Source organism: Conger conger, chromosome 2 (genome assembly GCF_963514075.1).
Source record: "Conger conger chromosome 2, fConCon1.1, whole genome shotgun sequence".
Classification (NCBI taxonomy): Eukaryota; Metazoa; Chordata; class Actinopteri; order Anguilliformes; family Congridae; genus Conger; species Conger conger.
Window position 1 is genome coordinate 25,506,740 of NC_083761.1, and position 20,071 is coordinate 25,526,810.

At 39.3% G+C, this 20,071-nt stretch overlaps 1 protein-coding gene across 1 annotated transcript in view; it reads right to left on the reverse strand.

Annotated features, from left to right (window-relative positions):
* Nucleotides 1–8,895, reverse strand: part of ablim1b (actin binding LIM protein 1b) — a 133,678-nt gene extending 124,783 nt beyond the window's left edge. Inside the window, exon 1 of the mRNA XM_061233277.1 lies at nt 8,715–8,895. Coding sequence (XP_061089261.1) covers nt 8,715–8,727 — 13 coding nt within the window. The 5' untranslated portion in view covers nt 8,728–8,895. The remainder of the gene's footprint in view (nt 1–8,714) is intronic.
* Nucleotides 8,896–20,071: the final 11,176 nt, after the last annotated feature.

Here is a 20,071-nt window from a genome sequence, read left to right on the forward strand (position 1 = left end):
TGTTCCCACCTGAGAAAAAATTGTAAATACCAGAAAATTGACGAATGCTCCAAGTTCTCCTAAGTCACTCGTTCTTGCATGAGGCCCATCGCATTTACACATGAGAGGGAGAACTGTATGTGACCCCACCAAATCCATGAAATAGTTCATTCAAGGGGGGGCTTTTTAAATATCAGATTTTTATTCCAGCCTGGCTCAGTTTTCTTTCAAGAAACTTCATCTTTGGCAGATGTACAGCTCCTGACCTCTGGCAGGGCAAGCTCCATATCCACTGAACCCAAGGAAAAAAACAACTGTGCTTAAGATGCGGTATTAGAAGGAATGCTGGATCAAGACCAGACCTGGAACAAATACAAAATCATTTTGGGTTCCAATGCTTTTCTGTGCTTGATTGCTCTTGCCTAGTGGAACCGAGCCAACCAAGAGGACCAGAAGGTGAGTATTTCATAGGTTCCAATACACGAGACAAGCTCAGCAAACCGCAAAAAAGGTTTTGAATCCAAAACAATTACGTGTTTGACCCCTGTCTGATATCAGGGCTGTTTCAGTGCGGTTCTGCTGTGCTGTTCTTGAGTGACGTTTCTTCCTTCTGTGCAGAGATACACGGGCTCAGCAGTACAGGGCACACACTAAAGCAAACAGCCACTGAGATAACTAGGAGAGGAAGGGCCCTGCTGCACTGAGCAACACTGAGAAAGAGTCAGCCTCTGAGTCAGGCTTATTGCACCCTAAGGCGAGCCAAAGTCCAATGACCGGCAATGAACCCTAGCCGTTTGACAACTCCTGACAGTAGTTTACATTTTTTGGAAGCAAGACGTATCCATGACAAAGACTTCCGGTGTTCCATCTGGTTGGTCCTGTCCAACAAAAGACAAAGTATTTAGTTTCCGCAACATAACAAAATTGTACAGGTGCGTGAAAAGTGTCGTACAACGGTTTGTTCAGTTGAAAACGCATCATTTTTGTCATATGACACTGCAAGGGGGTTCGACAAAGTATAAATCAGGCTTTACCCATGTCAAGGCACAGTATGGTCCTGCGTCACTGACGATGACCACTTAAAACAATAATGCAGGAATATACCTCACTGGCGTCAAAGAGAGAGGGGTATTTACACTGGTGTGAAGGTTAGAGAGGGGTAATTACACTGGTGTGAAGGTTAGAGATGGGTAATTACACTGGTGTGAAGGTTAGAGAGGGGTAATTACACTGGTGTGAAGGTTAGAGAGGGGTAATTACACTTGTGGGAAGATTTATAGGGGTAACCTGTGCCATACTTGGCTAACTTTGGATACTCGATTCACTGACTTCTAGGTTTTCCCTGAATTGTAATATCACAATTTTGAGGCACGCAAAGAGAAACTTGAAAATGCAATTAAAATCGGCACAAAATTGGTTAAAACATTTTTGATGGCCACAAGAGTGGATGCAGAGCGGTTGGCATAGCAATGGACGCCCAAACCCTCCAACCCAGCAGTTTCAAGCTTCTGCTTTAGAATGCAGCCATTACAATTTTGTTGTGACAGATGAATGGCAGGTGAAGAGTGCCAACATACACTCGGTGATCACTTTATTAGGTACACATGTACGCCAGCTTGTTAAAGGCCCACAAGCGTCAGCTTTCTGGTTTTAGTATCTAAAACACCGACAAAACGCAAAGAGCTGTGACGTTTTTGAAAAGACCGTAACCTTGCCCCCAGAGCCCAATGGTCGGATCTCTGTGCTAACATTTAGCAACGTCATCCGGAAATTATGCAAAAACATACATCATGTTCACAACGTATTCACAGGAAATTTGTCATATGACACTGCAAGGGGGTTCGACAAAGTATAAATCAGGCTTTACCCATGTCAAGGCACAGTATGGTCCTGCGTCACTGACGATGACCACTTAAAACAATAATGCAGGAATATACCTCACTGGCGTCAAAGAGAGAGGGGTATTTACACTGGCATGAGGGGGAGAGAGGGGTAATTACACTGGTGTGAATGTTAGAGAGGGGTAATTACACTGGTGTGAAGGTTAGAGAGGGCAATTACACTGGTGTGAAGGGGGGAGAGGGGTAATTACACTGGTGTGAAGGTTAGAGAGGGGTAATTACACTGGTGTGAATATTAGAGAGGGGTAATTACACTGGTGTGAAGGTTAGAGATGGGTAATTACACTGGTGTGAAGGTTAGAGAGGGGCAATTACACTGGTGTGAAGGTTAGAGAGGGGTAATTACACTGGTGTGAAGGTTAGAGAGGGGTAATTACACTGGTGTGAAGGTTAGAGAGGGGTAATTACACTGGTGTGAATATTAGAGAGGGGTAATTACACTGGTGTGAAGGTTAGAGAGGGGTAATTACACTTGTGTGAATATTAGAGAGGGGTAATTACACTGGTGTGAAGGAGAGAGAGGGGTAATTACACTGGTGTGAAGGTTAGAGGGGTAATTACACTGGTGTGAAGGTTAGAGGGGTAATTACACTGGTGTGAATATTAGAGAGGGGTAATTACACTGGTGTGAAGGTTAGAGATGGGTAATTACACTGGTGTGAAGGTTAGAGAGGGGTAATTACACTGGTGTGAAGGTTAGAGAGGGGTAATTACACTTGTGGGAAGATTTATAGGGGTAACCTGTGCCATACTTGGCTAACTTTGGATACTCGATTCACTGACTTCTAGGTTTTCCCTGAATTGTAATATCACAATTTTGAGGCACGCAAAGAGAAACTTGAAAATGCAATTAAAATCGGCACAAAATTGGTTAAAACATTTTTGATGGCCACAAGAGTGGATGCAGAGCGGTTGGCATAGCAATGGAGGCCCAAACCCTCCAACCCAGCAGTTTCAAGCTTCTGCTTTAGAATGCAGCCATTACAATTTTGTTGTGACAGATGAATGGCAGGTGAAGAGTGCCAACATACACTCAGTGATCACTTTATTAGGTACACATGTACGCCAGCTTGTTAAAGGCCCACAAGCGTCAGCTTTCTGGTTTCTAAAATCTAAAATCTAAAAATCTAAAATCTTAGAACTAAAACACCGACAAAACGCAAAGAGATGTGACGTTTTTGAAAAGACCGTAACCTTGCGCCCAGAGCCCAATGGTCGGATCTCTGTGCTAACATTTAGCAACGTCATCCGGAAATTATGCAAAAACATACATCATGTTCACAACGTATTCACAGGAAATCTTATTACAAAGAGCTTGGAAAAATACTCTAAACTATGCATAATTCAACCATAATTATATATATTTTTTACTTGAATCATTAACACAAAACGAAAGCTCCAAGATCATATGAAAAGCTCAAAAACACAAAAACAATGCATGTGGGCCTTTAATGCTAAAGTCTAATCAGATGTCATGTGGCAGCAACTCATGCATGCACACATGGTCAAGACGTTCATTTGCTGTTCAGACCAAACATAAGAAAATGAAATAAAAGTGATCAACATTCAGTGAGCACTTTATTAGGTATTTATGAAACTTAAGTCAGCTGCTGTAGTCTATACACTTACAGGTTTGACGTGTTGTCTGTTCAGCGATGCTCTTCTGCACGCCACTGTTGTAATGTGTGGCTATTTGCGTTACTGTCACCTTCCTGTCAGCTTTGACCAGTCCAGCCATTTTCCTCTGACCTCTCATTAACAAGGCGTTTCTGCCCGCAAAATTGCTTGTGAAAATCCCAGGAGATCAACATTTTCTGAAATACTCAAACCACCCTGTCTGGCACCAACAATCATTCCACAATCAAAGTCACTTGGATCACATTTCTTCCCCATTCTGAGGGTTCATATTAACATTAACTGAACCTCCTGGCCTAAATCTGCATGATTTTATGCTTTGCATTGCTGTCACATTATTGGCTGATTAGATAATTGCATGAATAAATAGATGCACAGGTGTTCCTAATAAAAACATCAGTGAGGGTTAGGTGACTTTGACCATGGAATGATTGTTGGTGCCAGAGTACTGCTGATCTCCTGGGATTTTCATACACAGTCTCAAGAGTTTGAAAGTGATGGTGTGAAAAACAAAAAACATCCAGGGAGCAGCAGCACTGTGGGCAAAAACACCTTGTTAATGAGAGAGATCAGGGGAGAATGGGCAGATTGGTTCATGAAGAGGGCAGTAATTCAAATAACAATGCATTACAACAATGGAGAAAGAAAGTGGTCACTTTAGTACACAAGTATAGACAACCATCAAAGTAACAATGTGTGGCTAACAACAAAAAGCAAAGCTAATATCCAGTTAACAGAGAAATTGACTGTACTCTATTCATCAAGCTAGCGAGTCATTGGCTATGTTTACATGCATAACAACAAACAGATTATTGGGAGTAATCAGTTCATGCCAGTATTTAGATTGTGTACACGGATATCAGTAATGTGATTACTCCGATAGCCATATTTACATGATTATATCCATAACTAGCATATGCTCAACGAAAACAGTGTCCACAGCGGCTAAGCTTATTTTCTTCCACAATCTCCGACTTGGAAAAAATCCAGGGGTTTAATCGGGTTGGGAATACGATGCTTATGACCTTACACCAATAAAAATTGTCAGATAAAGCCGTTTACATGGTCATTTCAATAATCAGTGTACTGCCATAATTTGGATAAAATCAGAGTATCAGAGAGCAAGGAAATGCCCCCATATTTATCAAGCTAGTCCTTTCTAGCTAGCCATTGGGTGGATGTGTGAGGCAGCAGATCTGAGGGGTAGATCATAATAAAACAGGATTAGGAAATCGCCGAATAACTATGAAAAAGATTGGGCTATATTTCAGTGTTACAGATTTGCAGCCTAGACATCTTCAGTTGATTGCTAATAACCAATGAAATTGGAACGTAGTCATTTCATGACAGTTTGTGAAAGTTATCTGGACACATAACTGTTTAATCCTGCTTTGCTATACACCCCTCTACAGCACTCCGAGTCATAGCATAGATATAATTTAAGCAATTTCAGTGGCACTCTGCACTGAAATTAACTGTAATACAAATTTATAAAATGGGAAAATTTAATTTAAAAAGCGAAATAATAAACTTGGATTAAGTGTCTATCAAAGCATAAAATTGGGATCGAAGGTGGTATCGATATTAGTCGCAATGACACAGTCAGATTGGCCTTGCACCACCAAAACCTCTGGTACAGCCAGGAAAACCTTGAACTTATCTAGACTTTTTACACAGTCTTTGTCCGCAGCACTATGAGACACAAAATAAATGAGTACACTCTGGTGTGTGCTGGTAAATAAAATCAAAGGCATATGTATTAAGACGTGACTAGAAAGTCACTCTGTGAGATTATGAGTCAAACCTTCTAGAACTTGTCTGTGTGGCACCACTCAGACAGCTGAGCTGACAAGAGACATAGTAATCATACTAAGTGTAATACTCTTACCATAAGAAAATAGTCAACATAGACATCAGATCAGAACAAATGTTTGTCCTCAAGTTTTACCGAAAAAATAATAAACATTGAAAATAAATATTAATAGAAACATCACCGCTGCTATTGTACTGTACATAGGTGAGAACTCAGGATGTTACGTTTGAGCGTAAATAGGTAGGTTCTCTGGAGGTTGTTTGAATATGTACAGTTGAAAATCATAATGTTCTGTTTGAGTGTGTGCAGGTGAGAATCACAAGGTTCTGCAGGGTAAAAAATAAACAGCATAGCTTTGTGCTGGATGAGCACAGTAACCATAAACCCAAATTCAAATGCTTGACTTTGACCCTTGCCCGGCTGTCCAGGTGAAGTTTCTTGCCCTCCCATTATCAAGGACAGATACAGCACCACTAACCTTTTAAATAGAGAGAGTTGCCTGAATTTGGACTAGAGAGAGCCAGCTCCCCAGGCCACACTCTTATCTGACTGGACCACAGTGCCCATCTCCCACAGCATTATTATTACATTACGTTAATTTAGCAGACAGACTTTTCCAAAGTAGGAGAACATAAGTACATTCATTTGAGTTACAGGAGCAGGAGCATCAGACCTGGCTGTCAACATTTGCAGACCAGTGAGTAAAGCACTGAATCACTAAAGCACCAGCACAAGTTAACCATGCTAACCAAACACCAAAGGACAAATTCCCTACAAACCCTAAGAACACAAACATACAACAAAAAATACCATTCCGAAAACTATAAAAATGGTGGGAGTGCTAGGGGGTGGGGATTGGAACCAAGATGCAGTATGGAGAGGGAAGTTTGTTCCACCACTAGGGGACTGGTACAGCCAGACACTGTGACTGGGACAGGCATTTAACTATTTTTGCATGAAACTTTTAAATATACACATCTGAAAGCTTGGCAGCTGTACACTGGTTTGGTAGAGCAAGTATAGAAGCTCAGAGGTGAAAGCTAAAAAACTAATATGGGTCTAATCTACTCACAATACTTTAGGTATGAAATCAGTTTACCTTCAGGCGAAAGGCCCCCTAGTTGTAAAATGGGCAACTAAAATCTGGATTATAATCCAGTGATCAACCATTGCTTAAAAACCATATTAGTACCTGCCAGCCACTGTCTGTAGTTCTGAAGTCTTATTAGAGTCACTGACAGACTGAGGGCACAGCTTGAGATATTTGGCACTTCAACATGACAAAGAATCAACAAGAAAACAAACCCTATGAACGCAAAATCTTTCTGCCCATAATGACCACCTCCAACACAATCCACAGCAAACCAGCACAATCTCCAAAACCGAATCCTTCACTTCTGAACATTAACAAAACATAACTAAAATGACAGTATCTGTGTGCAGAGCATTCACTTTGCATACAAACCCGCTGCACATGAAACCAGTAATTCAACCTTGAAAATGGCCAAGTATCCTTCATAGACTAACTTGGCAGAAAAATAACAGCGTGGTGAGTTCTGGTCCAGATGTTTGCCAGACTACAGATATTTAACCTGACTCCATGGCTCCTAACATACCCACCCAATTCCTCTAGCATTTTCTCTCTTCTCCTTCATGGGAAAAGCAGGCCAGCTTTGATCCCTCCCTCCCTTAAAACTGACATGGCGTTCCAATGCCCTGAGATCCGCCATAAAGCCTACCACATTAACATTAATCATGGACCTACTCACCACCTACACTCTGTTCTTACAATGTTTCCATGACAGTAAACCACAGCGATTTACTGTGATGTCATCCTGTTGGTTATACCAACCACTGCCTCTTTAACCCCACATCAACCAAAACAAACATGGATCTCACAAGGGAATTCATAACATGGGAATACTTTCTCTGAAATAGTATGTGGGAACTAGACCATATACATAATCAACAAGACAGAATCCAAACAGGGAGTGAGTGAGCATTTGTTCCTTTTTGGTAGATTCTGGTTTCCAGAGAGAACTTTATTTAGAGTATTTTTATATTTAATAATGCTGCAAATCAAAGTGAGTGCAATGACGGCAAACGTTTTCCAAAATGATTTTTATTTAAACAAATAATCCCATAAATGTAAAAACACTGACTGCTGTGGTTGAGAATAAGAGTCTAGAGAGATAGTTAGAGTGGCTGCCAGCCTTAATAGAAAGATAACGAGAAGAGATAACTGAGGATGTCTCTAATTCTCAACTACATGAATGGGTATTTCTGCTCTAGTCAGACTTGGAGCGTCAATAGCGTATTTCAGTTTGCTCATGAAATTCCACGTCTGTATCCGGGTTCAGTTGGCAACGATAAGAACAAATCTCAGGACACGTGTCAGTTATCACTAGCATAGCCTAATAATAATAATAAATTATAATTATAATTATTATTATTATTATTATTATTATTATAGTGATGCATTTGTTTGTGAATATATGTTTACTTTATTATGGAACTGTAGGCCTTATTTTTTATTTCTTTGTCATATTTTCTTTCTTTTTTTGTTGGAATGACGAGAGTCGACGATGGAACGGCACTGGACCATTGGTGGAAAAGCTCGCTGAAATGTACAGCCAACTGACGTGGGACGCGGTGACCGTGACGTGCGATAGCATCTTATAATACGGAAAATAAACATCGTCGTGCATACTAAGAGCTGGCCAATTAAAATATGCATTAGCAAAATTTGAACTATTGCTCAGGCCAAAATATTTTATGTGCACTGACCACGTTCCGTTGCGGATCCACAATGCATACCTTCTTTCAGACGGGTATACCAGCAGGATATAAGAGCAATAAACATATTTGTATGCATGTAGAGTAGGCTACGGCATGATTCATATAGACACCATCATTTAATAATAAGCACTAATTCAATTAAAGCTATGGAAAGCCACTTCGGTCGATAAATTGACTTCAAAGAAAGGGTCCCTGGGAATAGGCTATATAGAAAGAATCAACCACACACATTAGGCTGCGTTTAAAAAAAGGTAGGCTACGTACCCACGCGAACGTAGGCTACAGTTTGGGAAGAATTAAGTCGCTAATGAAATCTAGCCATTATGGACTTGACATTAGAATCGTGACATTAGAAGCCGTGGTAGAACCAACAAAGACGATTACAGATAGACAGGTACGCCGACGCCATCATTAAAGAGGAGCACATCCCCACTCAAGCTTTGCAATGTTATTGATACTTCGAACCATCTGAGCCAATGTAAACGAAGACCACCGTGCAGTGGGCTACAATAGCTTAGTGCACGCAAACCCGCTTGCTTCTCTTTTCACTAGACGTACCGCAGCATAAGAGAAGCCCCACCACTCACCTCTTGTAGACATGTCTTGCAGAAAGGCAGTGAAATTTCCACTCTGATTGTCAAAGGGAGAAAAGAAATGAAGAAAAATATTTTCCGAATTCAGTTACGTTTTCCGCTACTTCCAGAAGTAATCGTCAATTGCCTGTTTTGTCTGCCCTAGCGAATGGCAGCGATGGAACAGCGGGTACAATAATAACAGTAAGCGGTGGAATAAGAAAGGGCAAACGCGAGCCAATACAGAAATAGACTGCACAGCTGGGCGTGTCCTGCACAGAAATACGCATGCCAGCTTTGTACAAAATCAAATTGAATAGTAAGAATGAAACATTAATGACACTTATTAAAATTTCATACAACTCCATGGAACAATTTTTAATACGAATGTTTTCCATGTCTTCTTTTACGAGCAGGCTGTACGTTATAATTTCAGTTTTATAAACCTTAGGGAAACTGCGTGATTTAAAGAATGCGAAATCGAGCATCTTATGACTTCAAAGACGATCGCTTTAAATGCAGGCCCAGACGTAGGCTATATTTTAAAAAATCAAGGTTACCTGAACAATTAACCACATTATGCAGTTTGTCCATTTTCTACTGAAAACGGTTTGGCCTAACAGTGAGTGGCCTGTTTTCAATAGTTTTCCAATACTTCGAATATTAGCTTCCAGTGAGCAAACTATCTGTTATGTTGATGTGTTTAAAATGTGAACTGTTAATAGATTGTCTTGTAAATGGCTTTATATGGCAAAGTAAGGCCCAAGTCATGTGTTACTGTTGCACAGCTCAAGCTAGGTTTTGAAACAGCTGGTCGCTGGTAATTTTAAGATGGTCATAGCTGGATGATGATCCATTTACATCAGGGTGATGATCAGTCGGATCGGAAATGCAGAATCTGTGTGGACCAACCAACAGATGAAATTGAGGTTGCCTAAAGCACTTGCCTCCAATAAATCTGGATGAGCCCAAACCAATTGTTTGTTTGCTTGTTTATTTGTCCAGACTACCTTACTTGCAAACAATGTCAGCTTCAGAATTATTGGCATTTTTGATGAAAATAAAAAAAGCGTATAATAAGCACCACAGGGAAAACTACACTGCCTCCAAAACGTTTGTGACAAAGACCCATTATGTCTTGATTTGCCTCTGATTTGCCACAATTTTAGAATTGGAATCGTACAATTAACGTGTGGTCAAATGCACATTCTCAGATTTTATTAAAGGGTATTTTTATACAGTGGTGTGAAAAAGTGTTTGCCCCCTTCCTGATTTCTTATTGTTTTGCATGTTTGTCACACTTAAATTTTTCAGATCAAACAAATTTAAATATTAGTCAGACAACACAAGTAAACACAAAATGCAGTTTTTAAATGAAGATTTTTATTATTAAGGGAGAAAAAAAATCCAAACCTACATGGCCCTGTGTGAAAAAGTGATTGCACCCTAAACCTAATAACTGGTTGGGCCACCCTTAGCAGCAACAACTGCAATCAAGCGTTTGCAATAACTTGCAATGAGTCTCTTACAGCGCTGTGATGGAATTTTGGCCCACTCATCTTTGCAGAATTGTTGTAATTCAGCCACATTGGAGGGTTTGAGCATGAACCGCCTTTTTAAGGTCATGCCACAGCATCTCAATAGGATTCAGGTCAGGACTTTGACTAGGCCACTCCAAAGTCTCCATTTTGTTTTTCTTCAGCCATTCAGAGGTGGACTTGCTGGTGTGTTTTGGATCATTGTCCTGCTGCAGAACCTAAGTTCGTTTCAGCTTGAGGTCACGAACAGATGGCCGGACATTCGCCTTCAGGATTTTTTGGTAGACAGCAGAATTCATGGTTCCATTTATCACAGCAGGTCTTCCAGGTCCTGAAGCAGCAAAACAGCCCCAGACCATCATACTACCACCACCATATTTTACTGTTGGTATGATGTTCTTTTTCAGAAATGCGGTGTTACTTTTACGCCAGATGTAATGGGACACACACTTTCCAAAAAGTTCAACTTTTGTCTCGTCAGACCACAGAGTATTTTCCCAAAAGTCTTGGGGAACATCAAGATGTTTTCTGGCAAAATTGAGTCGAGCCTTAATGTTCTTTTTGCTCAGCAGTGGTTTTCGTCTTGGAACTCTGCCATGCAGGCCATTTTCAGTCTCTTTCTTATGGTGGAGTCATGAACACTGACCTTAACTGAGGCAAGTGAGGCCTGCAGTTCTTTGGATGTTGTTGTGGGGTCTTTTGTGACCTCTTGGATGAGTCGTCGCTGCACTCTTGGGGTAATTTTGGTCGGCCGGCCACTCCTGGGAAGGTTCACCACTGTTTCATGTTTTCGCCATTTGTGGATAATGGCTCTCACTGTGGTTCGCTGGAGTCCCAAACTTTAGAAATGGCTTTATAACCTTTTCCAGACTGATAGATCTCAATTACTTTCTTTCTCATTTGTTCCTGAATTTCTTTAGCTCTCGGCATGATGTCTAGCTTTTGAGGATCATTTGGTCTACTTCACTTTGTCAGGCAGGTCCTATTTAAGTGATTTCTTGATTGAGAACAGGTGTGGCAGTAATCAGGCCTGGGTGTGGCTATAGAAATTGAGCTCAGGTTTGATAAACCACAGTTAAGTTATGTTTTAACAGGGGGGCAATCACGTTTTCACACAGGGCCATGTAGGTTTGGATTTCTTTCTCCCTTAATAATAAAAACCTTCATTTAAAAACTGCATTTTGTGTTTACTTGTGTTGTCTTTGAATAATATTTTAATTTGTTTGATGATCTGAAACATTTAAGTGTGAAAACATGCAAAAAATTTAAGAAATCAGGAAGGGGGCAAACACTTTTTCACACCACTGTACATTTTGGTTTCACCATGTAAAAAATGCAGTGGTGTTTACACATAGTCCCCCCTATTTCAGGGCACCATAATGTTTGGGACACATGGCATCACAGGTAATTGCTCAGGTGTGTATAATTGCCTCCTCAGAGATCTCAGCACCTAGTTTTTCCGCTAGTCTTTCAATCACCTTTGGAAACGTATTGCTGTTTGTCAAAGTTATGCCAATGAAAGTCAAAGAACCCATGATGAAAACAGGAAAAAGAATAAAATGGTTAGAGACATCGACCAAACATTAGGCTTACCAAAATCAACAGTTTGGAACATAATTAATGTACTGGACTAGTCGAGGTTTGCATGAGATTTCTTTAAATAGTTGGCAATAACCAACTAGCCGTAGTCTAGGGGTAGCTACTCTCCCACAGCAAAACCAGTGGCTAGGCTACACAGTGGACCAGGTAGTTCCAATTAGCTGTATGGCTTGAGGTGAAGCAAGGTGAATGGTAGAAACTAGGGATGTGACAAATCATCAGTTTTTTTAACCGTTTACCATCCCATATTTTAAACGGTTAACCGTTACTGCTTATGACCGCTAGGGGGCTTTTGCTCTCTTTTTTAAACTGTATTACTGAGAAATTGAAACTTTATATTGGGCCATCTCAGTAGTTAATTGTCAACATTGTAAGTGAGATAATAGTCAGCCTAATTGCCAAATTAAATATTTGCATTTACAAATTGTGCACATTTGCAGAAATCTGTAATTAAAGCCCTGTAGTTCAGGCATGCTGGTCGATCGTGTGTCATTTCTTAAAAAGGCATCAATTAAAATGATAATTGTTCATGTTTTCATCCCTCTTCTCTATGGATTCTGTCTGATAGACTTGATTGGCTTGAAATCTGTAAATATTCTGCCGTTAACAACTTTGTTAAAGATGGGGTTGTGCACTCAAAATTCCATGGTCACGCAGTATTTGCCTGATATAACACCAAGTCTATTTGACGACTGGTCTAATGATTTTACTTTCATGCCAATACATGAAACAATTTGATGTATTTTTATGAAACGGTAAACTTGCATGTTGTATGGCGTGGGACAATCGTGGTGGTCAGATTAACGTGTCCAAGCAGGGCATTTTCGCTTTCAATATCTGATGGATAAATAGCCTGTAACATATTATTCAGGAGACCCAAGCGCAGACCAGGGGATAATCAGAAATCATTGTTTATTAACAGCCCAATATCAAAAACCAGTAATCCAAGACAATGCCAAAATCGAGATGCCAAAGAATAGTAGTTAAGCAGTCCAGGGTCAAAAATCCAGATAATCAGAAATGCGAGGTGCAAAAAGGGCAGGGCAAGAGCGTAGTCAAAAAGAATATAAAGAAAAAAACCAAAAACCAAAAGGCAGACAAAACAGAAGGGCAACCTCAAAGTCAGGCAAAGGGTGTCCCAGGAATCTCTAGTATAACAGGCATACAAATAGATCAACGTTCTCACAAGGTTCACTACTGAGACTAGGGTTTAAATACACAGAGGGATGAGACAAGCTAGGCGGGGCATGGGAGTGAGGATGATCTAACAAATAAACATCAGGTGAGAAACATCACAGGCAATAATACAATGATGAGGGATGCATGAAGACAGTATCGAAGTAGAGAGAGTTAGTTAGTTAGTCTGTTAGTTTACATGATTAGATTACAATTACCCAAAACTAGTGACTGTAAGTTAGTTAGACAGACAGTGTGTTAATCTAATTTAGTCCTGTACAAAATCTTGGTTGGTACATAAAATCTATGTTCGTAGTTATTAGTAGATTAGTGTTATCTACAAACATGAATGGAGAAAAAGCAGGAAGAGAAAACGAGACTAAGAAGGAATCGTGGGAAACCAGGAAATTCTGAAACCAGATGGAAGTTACTCGGGCTCTACAGAAAGACACAGACATCACAGGGGAAAATGAGTGCAATGAATATTACATTACATTACATTATTGGCATTTGGCAGACGCTCTTACCCAGAGCGACGTACAGCTGATTAGACTAAGCAGGAGACAATCCTCCCCTGGAGCAATGCAGGGTTAAGGGCCTTGCTCAAGGGCCCAACGGCTGTGCGGATCTTATTGTGGCTACACCGGGACTAGAACTACCGACCTTGCATGTCCCAGTCATTTACCTTAACCACTATGCTACAGGCCGCCCTGAAATCTAAACAGAAAACCAGACATAATAATGAAAAATAATAACTATACAAGAATAACAAATAAAACTAACAGACAATACTGCCTAATGATAATGTATTGCTTTATTTATTTTTATCTTGATATCGCATAGTGGAAAGAAAAGTGCAGTTTGCCGGTAGTTTGAATTTGTGTCAACGAATAAACACAGATAGAAAAACGCCGTAGAATACGCCATAAGTGAACTAACAGTTTCAGATTTAAAATGCACAGAAATTATTTGACAACCATAGTACTGTAGAATTCAATTCCATGCCGTGTTTGCATTCTTAACCCTCTGAAATTGCTGCAGATTGCTTGCTTGTATGACTGTAGCTTGTGGATTGACTGTAAACAGCGTATTTTCATATTTTGTGCAACATTTGTCCAATTATGTATTGCTTTGTTTATTTTTATGTAGATACAGCATAGTGCAAAGCTATGTTCAATTTGCGTGTCAAAGGATAAACACAGATCTTTTGTGAACCTTAAAAAACGACATAACGTTACAATAAGCCATAAGTCAACCAACAGCTACAGGAATTATTTGATAACTCTAATACTGTAGCATTCAATACCCTGTTTGCAGTTTAAAACCCCTGATTGCTTCCTCAAAATACTGAAGCTTGTTTAGAACCGCAATAATACGCCTGGTGATGAACGTGCATTTATTTTGAGCTTTAAAAAAAAAATGTGGTTATCGGTTATCAATTTTTTGTAAACGTTTACAAATCAGTTTCGGTTAACCCACACCCCTAGTAGAAACTGGAAGGATCTTACTGTGCGAAGCTCCATGGTGGACAGCCCAGTCACTAAGTCACGTCGTTTAAGTTTTATGGTTTGGTTTCTAAAAGTTAACCAGCTTGACTTGGCTTGGTTTTTGCGTGCAATGAGATGAAGGCTCCAACGAACGGACCGTGTCTTTCAGCACTCAGCGACACCGCCAGCATTCGGTCTCTCACCAGATGCATCCGCCCCCTTTCAAACTTGGTTTTGCGCATTCCAACACCCGGAAACGCATCACACGGGGTTGCAGTCACATCCACATCACAATAACCACCATAACCACCCTCACCTCAAGCCAAGCCTTCATAACCACTAATAATCATAATAAACAAAATAACAAAATAAATAAAGGCCAAAAAGGGGCGGGACCATTAGGGAATGACTGTAACATTAAGAAAAGAGAGAGCACTAGCGAGCTTACTAATTACAAAGGGACTGTCAGGCCAAGGAAGACCTCCACAGTGGATGACAGAAGAATTCTCTCCATAATAAAGAAAAATTCACAAACACATGTCCGACAGATCAAAAACACTCTTCAGGAGACACTCTTTGTCAATGACCAAGCTACACTGCAAGATTCAAACCACTAGTTAGTTGCAAAAACAGTTTGCCACGAAGTACTTAAAAGAGCAAGTACTTCTACAGCAGTTCTACAGTAAGCTGCTAAAGCAACAAAGGAGTTTTTCAAAGCTAGTAAATGGTAAATTCTTGAGTGGCCAAGTCAATTATCCGATCTGAACTCAAATCAACATGCTTTTCATATGCTAAGGAGAAAACTTAAGGGGCCTAGCCCCCAAAACAAGCATGAGCTAAAGATGGCTGCAATACAGGCTTGGCAGAGTATCACCTGAGACTACACCCAGCAGACTTCAAGCAGTCATTGCGTGCAAAGGATATGCTACAAAATATTACTGAAATTGAATTCTGTGGTCCTTATAAGGTATTTTAGGTCGATGTATATTAATCACAAGTTCTGTGCATGTGCTTTTTGTTTATGATTGATTGGTATTTATCAACATACACATGTGGGTATGAAAAGATGCTTCTACGGGTGTTTGATAAATCTGGCAGAATTTGTTAGTTCGGTACTGATCACACATAAATTTACACATGGATTTAAGAAAATATTGATAGAAAATATGAGGCCCGATGACTCCAAACATACATGAAAATCCACACAGAAATGGTTACGTGAAAACAACATCCATGTTCTGCAATGGCCATCTCAGTCTCCAGATTTAAATCCCATCAAAAACCTGTGGTCTTACACTCACAGACGTAAAGTGACAGTGGACATACTTTCTTGTTCTTTTTTCCCAAATGTACTATGAAAGTACACTAATTTTCTCTTTGGCTACAAATGAGTACATTTTCCAAGCAAAAAGGTACAAATTAATGATATATTGTTGGCTAGGAGTGCACTTGTATGCCTATAGGGTACCGCCCGAGTGACAAGCATTTGTACTTTTTTGGGCACTTTTCGTAACCTTTGTTTCTGAGAGTGTATATCAGACTGCCTGCACGTCACTGAAGCTACACTGGCCTGAAAAAGTACTTTTAAAGGTACGAACACTTGTCATTGATATGGTACCCGGTAATGTACATAAAATTGTACCCCTAGCCAGAAATACATAATTCATTTGTACATCATCCTTTTTGCTTGGAAAAGATGCTTATTAGTAGGCCTACCCCAATATGATATTATTATATTGGGTAGCGTTGGCAGATTTCTTCCCCAAAGCACAAAAATGCACCTCCACTGCACCTTTATTTCTCAGAGTGCACTGACTTGCTACTTGGTTTAAATCCAATCACTAAATGTGTGTGCCAAATGATTACATTTTAAAAGCTTGTAAGTTCATTTCTTTGTCACACCAAGTAATGAGTTTTAAAACTAGCCAGCTATTTTCTTGGCAATATGCAAGAGACAAGGAGTAAATTAGACTACCTGGTGGATATATGGCAGATGGCAAACTGCAGGTTTGTTCTGGCACTGACTTTATCTAGATCCACTTTTCAGTTTTTCAACAGCTTGAAAACATTTTTTGTCAGAATTTTAATTTGAGAATAGTTCACACCAGACTGTATTCATTTAATATCAAATATTCTCAAATATCAAATTAGAACAAGATTGGCCTACAGTACAAAGTCATTGTGGGTGGCAATATCATGATGTACAGATTGAATGTTTTCTTTATTCTTTAAATGAAAAGAAGTTAATACAACCTCTGCAGGCTACACAGTTAACCATGCAATATTACAACATCTAAGTGCTTCCGGCTTGGAATTTTCTCTATCAGGAACATCATTAAGAAATGGACGTTAAGGGGACACTAACTTCCATTGAAGTGAAGGCAAGATCTGGAAGACCAAGAAAATCTCCTTTTGGACTGCTCATAGACTGCTCAGCAAAACTCAAATAACAAATAACAAAGTGCCTGCAGAATGGTTTAGCTGATGCTGGAGTAGTGGTGCACTGTACAGTATCGCATACACAAAAATCATAATAAACATTTCCTGTGATCTCATCATAAAAATCAACATCTGAAGTATGTAACACAACCCTTAGATAAGCCACTGATTGAACTATTTGGCCAAACTACCATACATTTGGAGAAAATAACACCTTGCCAACCTATAAGGATGGGGTTGACGCTATGCTTGTATGGCAACCAGCACACAGGAAATATTGTGCGGGTGGATTCAACTATATCAACAAATTGTCAAAGTTAATGTCCCAGAGTCAGTAAAGAAATTGAAGCTGAAAAGTGATTGGATATTTCAACAAGACAATGATCAAAATGTACCTCAAAATCAACCATGAGGTACTTAAAGGAACAAAAGATTAAGGTTTTGGAATAGTATTCTCAGTTCCGAGGCTTTAATATCTGTAGGAAGAAAATAATACAGTGTATAAAAGACACAGAATGAGAATATTTCTGAACAAGAAAGGATCTGCAAGGAACTCAACAAAACATGCAATTTGCCCAGACTAGGAGGTTTATTGTTCAATGTGCAGTAGAGGGACAATATGAGCTTCCATCAGTCATGCGGGACTGGTTTGAGGCAAGCGATGCATGACAATGGTGATCATCTTTCATGAACTCCACTGAGAATGTTTTCTTGTCCTGTTGCTGGAAGGTTTATTCCAATTTGTAACCTACTCTCCTTCAGGCCACGGAAGTGGCCTGCCACAGCATCAGTGCTGAGGCCTGCCAGGCATTTATACTGAATAAAGGACATTATATTCCATGCTGTCTGGCTAGGGGAGGGTTATTTGTTTATTTATTTGTATGAAAGTTTGTGGACATATAAAACGAAAGTTTTTGATTTCACACAGTCATTTGCAAGAGAAAAAAATATTTCAGGAGAAACAACTATTTCATGATTTTGCAGTTTTGAGAAAAAAAAATTTTTTTTATAGCTGTATTTGCAAAAAATGTAATAGTTTTGTGGGAATTGGTCCCAAAATATCCTTCTGAAAATGCTTTCATATAATGCAGATGATAGAATAAATGATCAAAACTGCAGGACACTTTAATGTCATTCGATTGACTACAGCGCCGCCTGGTGGTATGTATAAAAAATAATTTCTTGCTACAGCACTGCCTGGTGGTATGTGTAATACACAATTTCCTTTCATTCCAGCTTTGGAAAACTGATGAAGGAACATTTGGATTTACTGGTGTATATTATTGAAATTAAGATGCATAGTGGCTCATTGTCTACAGCAGAATCCCAAAATATCTTTATGTACCTGTCTAAGGTTCCTGTCTAAACCAGGAACACACATCCACTGAGGAATGTGGAGAACCAATTTTCAATCCATAATCCTAAACATTTATTGTGTCTTTATATTAATTAATCCTAAATATTAATGACTTAAATATTTAATTGTTATAGAGTTGTAGAATTAAATCCCAAAGTACAGTCGTGCAAGTCCACAATAATTATATTTTTAAGACAACCATTATGTGACACACTGTTATTTTAATTTGCATTTCAATTGTTATCCTCCAGGTGTCCCTGTAGGCACTCCTACAGCAGTCTAGTGAATAATAATGCAATTAAAAATCATTATTTGATCGTTTATTTTTTTAACGATTTCTGTGACTCCTTTTTAACAATAGTTTCAGATTGCCTTAATGCATAACTATACACTTCAGTTTTAGAATTCAATCATTGCTACATTTTAAAATGTTTATTCACAATTAATGCTGCTATCACACAAAATCATTCTAATGAAAACCAAGGACATTTCTGAGGACAAGAGTCAAAGATTATCCAACTTGCAACAAGCAAAAGGTTTTCAACTTGTATTGTAATATTTGAAATTAGAGACAGTAAGCATTCTGTATGATATTCTGAATTACATGTCATGTGTAATCAGTTTTTTTATAGCCTACTGTACAAGGCAAAATAAACGTTGATTCTAGAAAGACAAAATGGATTGTCATAATTTTTTAGAAAAGAGAAAAATCCATATGAAATGAGTTCTAAAACACATTCAGTAATTGTCCATCATGGTTCCGCAAGGGATGGTTTTTGTTCCAACCAATTATTTTGTTTTTAATTTGCTGACAGCTCTATATATTATCCTGGTTAAATCCTGTACTAAAATCATTCGGATACACTTGCACTCTGCAGCTGTACCTGGTACTCATACACATGATAAGATATGATTGAGATTGAATTATCAAGACCAGAAGTTGGCACAAAATCTTGAAATGGATCGGCCCTTGTTGTGCACCCCTGTGCTAAACTGACTTGCAGGTTTCAACAGGAATTATAGATCCAATCTGGGCAATTAACAATTATTTGCGCATGCAAACAAAACTGCAATGTGGCAGGGTAAATTTGAGGAATGAGAATCTTACACAAAAGACAAAATGATAGGCCTACTTGTACATTGAAACCAAATCTGCTGATGCAGAAAGACATATCTGTTGATATGGATATGTTTTTGCCTAGCATAATCAATCAGTGACAGAAGAGACTGTTTGAACAACGGCTCCATTCGAATTGTGTACATGACATTCACCACTTTTTTACCACTATTTCTGTACGAGGGAAATGTCATATAATGGCTGTCCCACTTAAATAATAAAAAATGATCCCCTCTACTGAACTTCCCAAAATAGGCACAATGTGGCCTCTCCCCTATGTAACTCGTGGTGTCTCTTTAGGTCAGCTTCGCACACAGGGCACAGTGGGTCACTCCCCTGTGTGAGTTTGCTGGTGCAATGAGGAATGTTCCTTGCTACTCTGCTTTATTTATTTTATTTCTCTTTGGATGAAAGTTTGTGGACACAGAAAACCAAAAGACATTACATCTTTAAATGTTTTTTGAAAAAGACATTACATTTTTGCCATGTTTAAATGCCCGTTGGCACATCCATTTGACTTGACACAGTCACTGGTGTAGTTAGGAATGCTCCTTGTTCCTAACTGGTGAAGTTGGGAATGCTCCTTGTTCTTAACTGGTGTAGTTGGGAATGCTCCTTGCTACTTAAATTCTGGGTAAAGTGCTGTGGCTTCCCCCGTG